This window comes from Sinocyclocheilus anshuiensis, unplaced genomic scaffold (genome assembly GCF_001515605.1).
Source record: "Sinocyclocheilus anshuiensis isolate Anshui unplaced genomic scaffold, SAMN03320099.WGS_v1.1 scaffold2271, whole genome shotgun sequence".
Taxonomy (NCBI): Eukaryota; Metazoa; Chordata; class Actinopteri; order Cypriniformes; family Cyprinidae; genus Sinocyclocheilus; species Sinocyclocheilus anshuiensis.
Genome location: NW_015537572.1, coordinates 13,984 through 22,052, shown reverse-complemented (window position 1 = coordinate 22,052; position 8,069 = coordinate 13,984). Strand labels below are relative to the sequence as shown.

The following is an 8,069-nucleotide window of genomic DNA, read 5'->3' as shown; positions in this document are numbered from 1 at the left end:
ATTACAATGTTTTCTGACCTTAGATGCATTTAAACCTGTTGTAGGGGACTCCAACACAATATTAGGACACTTTAAAACACCATATGACCTGCTCTTTAAGAACCTTTAGATATTTACACTGGAAAACATGACAAAAATGCTGTGAAATAACTTTTTTTCCAAGCTTTTTTTACAGTGTGATCAAAAGGTACAGTAAAAGTTAATTTAATATTCCAGAGGTTGTAGGGCTGTCAAAAAAATTTCGAATTTCGAATATTCATCGAATTTAAAATAAAAATCCACATTCAAATGCAAACACGTTGCATTCGAATTTTAGGTGTGCGTTAAGGAGGCAGCCTTATCAGTGGCGCACGAGATGCGATGACGTAAGTGTCATTGCATTTTAATGCTTTTGTTAGCCTGTCCAGTTGAACCCACTAGATGCGGCGCTGTTACTTTGTTCATTCAAAATATTGCAGAAAAAGAGAACAATCAATGCGGGGAAGATGTTGTTTACGTCAACTGACACCAAGCCGTTCACACAGAACGCATATTTATCGCATTTTCTAGAGGGACATCTATCACCGCTGCACTCGCATCTCGCACAAGAGAGCCGCATGTTTAGAAAGCTATGTAAAATGAATGTAAGTTCAACTTTTAAAAAACATGTATCAAGACTTTATGGCAGTTTTTCCCCATCCCACTGCATCTCAAGTTTTTAAATGAAGAAAGTACTCTTTGTGATTGGTTTTCGGTCCTTTGTATTAAACTATACATACATACATGATGCTGTTTTGTTTCTAATTGTTTAAGCAACTTTATTAATTATGGTTTATAAACATTATTTTAAACATTATGCACTTTTTTCAAAGATAGTCGTGTTATTTTATTATGCTTTGAAGAAACGTGCATAATATTTTTCTCGATGCGCCCTCTTGTGGCCTTAGGATAGAAGTCAAATGCTTTTTTCCCCCTTAACTGAAATTATGCCTTTTAATATTGATAATATTTAAGTAAAAAATTAGAATTGAGTTTTTCAGCGATTTTAACAGCCCTAAGAGGTTGGGAGCTGAGCTATTTGAGCCTTAAGGTTTTTTTATATTAAAAAGTAATGGAGATCTCTTGCAAGTTGTATTGTCAAACTTTGAAGTGTTACTAGTACAACTCATTGTGAAATTCATAGACATTTACATTAAGAGAACATATTGAGATATTATGTTGCCTTCAAATTAGGGATGCACAATATTATCGGAACGTTATCAGAATCAGTCGATAAAGGCTTAAAAACGTAAACATCGGCATCAGCCAATTTGAAAAAAAATGATGCCAATATGTCTTGCCGGTAAGACGAATAGCTTACATGTGCTCAGGGTGTGTTAGCGGTAAAATCACGTCACCAGTGTGGTCATTCTTTAAATGAACCTTTGGCTGAATGGTGATTAGATTCACTGTTTTGGATCACCTCATTTAATTTGAGAAAGTACGTACAGAATGATGCGCCTGGGGCCTCATGTATAAAACTTTACGTAGATTTCATCCTAAATGTGTGTGTACGCACAAAAGCTAGATTTTGCGTACGTACAACAGTTTTCAGATTTATAAAGCCATGCGTATGCCAGAACCTGTGCAAAATACCTAGTCAGCGGAAGATTGTGCGTGCGTGAATCTCCACCCCGTCTCCTCCCCGAAATAGCCATTTATGGAGCTTACAACGCCTAGTTTTAATATGCATAACATCATCTGCATATCATTTCCATGCATATTCCATCCACGTGACACCATGTTTAACACAGTTAAGGGTAGGAATACGTTACGAAAATATGAGATATGGACTATAAATGCGTTTCGAGACATCACTATTCTAATTTATGCAATTTGCCTAAAAGGTAAACATATATTTTAGAATGTTTATAGCCTACATTTTTATGGAAAGAGATAAGCCTTATTTTTTTGAAGTGTAAATAGCTGTCTGACTCACAGCGTCAATAAAACATTTTGAAAATAAAACGCGCATATCTTACAGTTTCCTTCAAATTCTATCTTTTAAATATGGTGTTTGTCACAATATTGGGAAGAGCATGAAAGGGGTTATCATTAGGCTACTGTCTGTGCGTTACGCCTGTGAACAGTTCTACTATCATCAGACCAATGGACTGTTTGATCAACGAGCGCATCCTTTTGTCTTTCGTTACCGCCTATGTTCCAAAGCCATCATTATTCTTGCAAAAGTCTTTTCTCAGAACACGAGTTTTGCTATTTAGAACATTCCCGATATGTGTGTGGAAAATTGCGTACACACATTTCCATGCCCATTTTGTGTGTACGCAACGTTTATACATCAGGCCACTGGTGTGTGAAAAGAGTTAACATTTACCAGCGCATGCAGCAATGGCAGACTCCCCCAATTGGTGTCAAAATCACGAGTATGTTTTAATTTAAAGGTCAAACGCTATAGCTTACATGAATAAAAATCACAAACATGACACTTGTAAATGAAATAATTGAATCTAGCTACAGATTTACTCATTAATATGAAACTTTTTATATTATATATTATATATATTATAAAACTTGAATACAAGGAGCTCTAAAAGATTTTTAGAATTTTTACAGTTCTTTTGCTTTAGACCATCTATTGATGTTAAATCCACAAATAAAATGTTAAGGTTTCAACTGCATCTTTAAAAAATGCAGAGCTTGATTTTATTATCAATAGTTATTTTCAAAGCTTTCAATGCACTCTCGTTAAAAAAGAAATTTAATAATGTTAATTTGTTCTAACAAATAAGTTTTATTTTTGTTAAAAATAATTTGTCTAAAATTTATACACAGGAGAGACTCTGTGTTGTTTCAAAACAAAAGCAAATATTGGTATCGGCTTTTGCTATCAGCCAAAATGATTTGCAAAATATTGGCAACATTGGATATCGACAAAAATCTAATATCGCGCATCCCTACTTCAATTTATTCCTCAAATTATCTTTACTTGATCTCGAAAACAGTCTTTAATTTACCTTCATAAAAACGGCAAAAATCCTGGTTTGTAACAGATTACTCAAGATGGACAATCGGCCTCATTCATGAAACACAAGCAGAATGAATTTTTGTGTAAATCGTTCGTAAAGCCGTTCTGACGTAAACTTTCGAATTCATGAAAATGTTCGTATTTTCAAAACGTTAGCTGGTACGAAAGAAATGTACACCTGCTCCCAACCACGTGTAAATGGTGCGTAAAACGTTCTGTGTTCTTTTTGGCAAACTGATGACACTGAATTTTGATGCACTGCCATAATAATTAGTTAATTTGCCCTTGCCCTTTTAGAATATTTGGTAACACTTTATGGTAAGGGTACATGAATTACCATGAATTCATGCATAAATTCATGCATGAATTATGCCTTACTTCATGCATTAATATCTCATGAATTATCAGGAACTAACACGAGTTAAAAGTCTTTCATTCATGACATCTTTTCTGTAAATCATTTAACAGCTTTTTGGTTTTGTAAAGAGTTTTCAGATATACAGGCATTTAAAGTTCTAGCCTGGTCTCATTGTTTATATGTAGGTTTTAGTACATAAAATTTACAAGCACAAATCGTATATGTTAGTACATTTACAATTTAGACATAATTCAACATTTAAAATGGACAAATCACTACGTATTTTTAGCCAAAAAACGTAAAATATTTATATCCTTTATATCAAAGATATTTGTATCAATGCATTTTTATCATTTTAGCAATAAGCGATTTAGAGGTTTAGACCCCCTTAACATTAACCTACCCCCAAACCTACCCATCTTATAGTGAAAACAAAAAGATACTAAATGTAATTGACTGAAATATGCAGGAAAATGACCATTTTAGTAACAATATAGCATAAAAATATGTTTTATAGTCGCTAATCCCAATGCTACCTCTAAACCTAACCATAACCATGTCTGTACAGTATGAGAAAAACATGACAGACAGATAAGTGCAATTACAATCATTTATTTATTGCAAAAATGTCAAAAGAAAGTAATCCAAATGCGATGCGCTGCAGTCCTCTGGCGGAATACAGTAGGTTTGTATGAGGTGAAGAGCAGAAGTTGCTAATCACTGAAAATATCCAAATTATTATCCCGATCCACTCCGTGAAGGTGCGCGCGCATCATTCAAACACACCTCACCAGAAACACGGCATGTCGCAATCTGTGACGACTCAGTCAAGAGCCAATGAGCGTTTGATTTTCCTGCCGTAAAACCTGTCGTTTCTTGAAGCGGCAACATTTGAATTTGGAACGAGTGTGTCAGTGCAGGCTTTGCAGCTAGCGGTCGGTTGCTCGCTGCTCAGGATGGAAATGAAGATCGCCGAATAAAGGCTTGGATTTGCTTCTTTTCCTCACAATCGTATGGATTCTGAAGATTTGGATTACAGCGCACGAATAAAATTGATTCGTTTTGTTGCGGTTTTGGTGTATTTAATGGTTCTATGTTCAGTCACAGCATGTCAGAGAAAACGTCTTTTGTGTCCTACGGAAAACAAAGTAAATATTACATAAGTAATGGTTTAACGATTACAGTAATGTTATTCATTTTAAGGGTTCAATGTTTAACATTATGTAGGCCTATTCTTCTAAATGAGTGGCAGCAGAAATCACACAGAACAAAATGTTATCATTTAATATTAAAGGGATAGTTCACCCAAAAATGAAAATTTTATGTTCGTGTCTTAGGACATCAATGTGTCGTCACGAGCCGCAGGGTTTAATTTGGATTTGTCTGTGCATGTTTTTTTTACTCTCATAGATTTTGTTACCATTGCCATGCATTATATGACTGATAGACTGCAACGGCTTGAGTTAAAAATCATCAAATGTGTTCTACTGAAGAAACAAAGTCACCTACATCTTGGATGCCCTGGGGGTAAGCAGATAAACATCAAATTTTCATTTTTGGGTGAACTATCCCATGAAGTAAACGATTAAACAATTTAATAATGCAACTGAAAACATAAAGCCATTAATATGACAACTGAATACAATAATAATAAAATTAATACGGCAATTTCAATTTTCATAAGGATTTATTTTTAGGTGTCGTCAATATGTCAGTATTGTATGTTAAAATGCTGAAAATACATAAGTATTGGTTCGTTTAGATGCTGTAAATACGTCAGTATTGTACGTTTTAATGCCTGTGAAAATGTAAGTAAATGTACGTTTTGTAGAACCACATTTTACGTAAAAATACATTTGAATTATCATGAGATCACGTTGCAAGTTCATGGTATATGTACTGAATTCCTTCTCAGCTCTTCCCAGGCATTGCTGTTGATTTAACTGGGTTATACGGTTTAAGAATAAAGCAGAAAGTTATGATCAAAGTCATTTTGTGTTTTGTGTACATTGTGTGCAAAAGCTTAAACTTTCATGTTCATATTCATGTAATTTCACAATTATGCCATCATTATTAACATACTGGTTTTCAGTATTTCAAAGGACCAAGTCACCACTTTAGCTGAGGGGCCACACACATGATGAAGTCATAAGAAACTAATGCTTAGTTAATGATGACTACTGTATTTGGATGTCAACAGAATTCACCTGCTATGTGCTGTGATTGGCCAATGTTGGGGTCTGTCCATTTATCTGCAGGCTACTATGAAGAATATATGAACATGCTTGATAACTCAGATCATAATGAATGAAAAACATTATTTCTCACATTAATTGATAAATTGGTTAACTGATAAACCCAAAGGTTGCGGGTTCGAGTCTCGTACCGGCAGGGATTGTCGGTGGGGGGAGTGAATGTACAGCGCTCTCTCCCACCTTCAATACCACGACTGAGGTGCCCTTGAGCAAGGCACCGAACCCCCAACTGCTCCCCGGGTGCCGCAGCATAAATGGTTGCCCACTGCTCCGGGTGTGTGTTCACTGCTGTGTGTGTGCACTTTGGATGTGTTAAATGCAGAGCACTAATTCCAAGTATGGGTCACCATACTTGGCCACATGTCACGTCACGTCACGTCACATACCATAAGCATAGATTTATCCAAAGTAGATAGTAAAGACCTTTTCTTTCTTTCTTTTTTTTTTGTGAACAAAGAAAACATCATGATCATGCGTAATAAATCATAAATCATGATGATGTTAATGTCTTAATTAAGGTGTTGTTCATCCTTGATGTCATGAATGAAAGACTTTGAACTCGTGTTAGTTCCTGATAATTCATGAGATATTAATGCATGAAGTAAGGCATAATTCATGCATGAATTCATGGTAATTCATGTACCCTTACCGTAAAGTTATTTATTTATTTTTTTCGCAGCTGAGTTGATAACAGTAAAACGCAGCGCTCGTCACTGTCACTATTTACCCAGCCGTAAATAGAGGGCAGGTCAGACAAATAGCGACCAACCATCCTACTTGTACAACGACTGCCTACAACAATGGAGAAGTATAACTGGTTACTGCTTTTTTATATTTAGTACAATTCTTAAAAATGAGATAGTAATACTTTGGCGCCGTGGATATTCCAAATCATAGCAACTAAAGCATCTCAGCTGGAAAAACGCTGTGCCACCAAAGCATTCTCAAGCGCCACCATCTGGTCGTTTTAAGAAGAGCGCCTGGAATTTTTTCTGCTGGTTAAAAACTCTTTGGTGGGCACACGTTATTGAATATTTATTGTTAGGCACATGGCCTATTAGTCTTTTTTTGCATTTATGCAATATACTGGAGCCAAACCTGAGAAAGTAGACCAGAATATTCCACTGCGTTCCTGGACACGCAATTTGCGTAGCTGTAATTCATAGGCGGGGATTATACTAATTGTGAATGAGCGTGCACGAGCATCCTATTTACGAATGAATGGAATTTATTAACATACACATGTTTAACTATCAAATCGGACATTTACGAATCTGGAGGAGAGTTTTCAGGAAGGTCTGTTTTACATACAAATTACTCAGAATTTACTCAATATTTACACAAGTTTCATGAATGAGGCCCATTGAGTGTAAACAGGGTCTTGCAATTTTTTTGTGATCACCTGCCATGTTGCGTGACCTACCTGGCTCTCCATCTGGGGTGCTGCTTGCAGTGCTTCCCTGTGACAGCGACATGCAGCTGGAGTCCTCGTCGCTGGGAATGCCGTTCTTACTGAACAGCAAACAAGCATTTCTGCTGCCACCTTCACCTCCTTTCTTCTGAATCTCAGAAGAATCGGTGTTCTCGCCTCCACTAGGATTTAAATGTTCCTCTTTCTCTCTCTCTACTTCCTCGTCTCTCGTCTGCTCTTGGTTTTCTTGATTCTTCTCCATCAGAGTGATAGAAGAGTAAATCAGAAGAGGTTCATCAGCTGCCCAACTGTGCAGGTCAGAGCAGAGCGCTTTCAGGGTCTTGTTCTTCTCTTCATGGCGCCGCTGAGAGTTCTGGTTTGGGTTTCTGTCAGTGGATTCATTCTTGTTTTCAACCAGGTTAAGATTCTGGTCTTGCTGCTGCTGCTCTGCTAACTTGCATATTTGATTCTGATCTTCCTTCATCCACTTGGCGTTGCTCTCGGAGCCTGGAAGACTGTGCTCATTCTCCTGATTTCTGCTCCATTCATCTTCCTGGTGCCGGAGGGATACATCATCATCATCATCATCATCTAGTCCTCCCATAATGCCTTTGAGGAGCTGGAGAGAGTTTGTGCTGCCGTAATTAAGTTGACTCTTTAGAGAGAAAGGATTTGACCCACGAGTCTCTGTCAGGCCCAACTTTCTTTCATGTGATAAGCAGAGGTGGTCAAGGGTCAGGGAAGGTGGGATGTACGTGTTTTCATTGAGCAGGTCTGATGGGCTCTTCACAGACATGGCACAGAGCTGTAACATACATGCACATTTAGAAATCACACACTGTAACAGCATTAAAAATATGATATTTCACACACAAACACAAACTCACTGTCATAAACATGGGGCCCTATCATACACCCGGCGCAATGTGACGCCAGGCGCAACGCAAGTGTTTTTTGCTAGTTTCAGCCCGACACAGTTGTCATTTTCACGTCCTGTGCCACGTTGTTTTAATAGCAAATGCATTTGCGCACCATTTGTGC

General features: G+C 37.1%; 1 protein-coding gene across 3 annotated transcripts in view; it reads right to left on the bottom strand.

The window, feature by feature from the left end:
- Positions 1-7,839, bottom strand: part of apbb1 (amyloid beta (A4) precursor protein-binding, family B, member 1 (Fe65)) — a 28,557-nt gene extending 20,718 nt beyond the window's left edge. For all 3 annotated transcript variants that reach the window (XM_016445515.1, XM_016445533.1, XM_016445525.1), the window contains exon 1: positions 7,041-7,839. In XM_016445515.1, the coding sequence (XP_016301001.1) occupies positions 7,041-7,824 (784 nt within the window). In that variant the 5' untranslated portion in view covers positions 7,825-7,839. The remainder of the gene's footprint in view (positions 1-7,040) is intronic.
- Between the last annotated feature and the right edge of the window lie 230 nt (positions 7,840-8,069).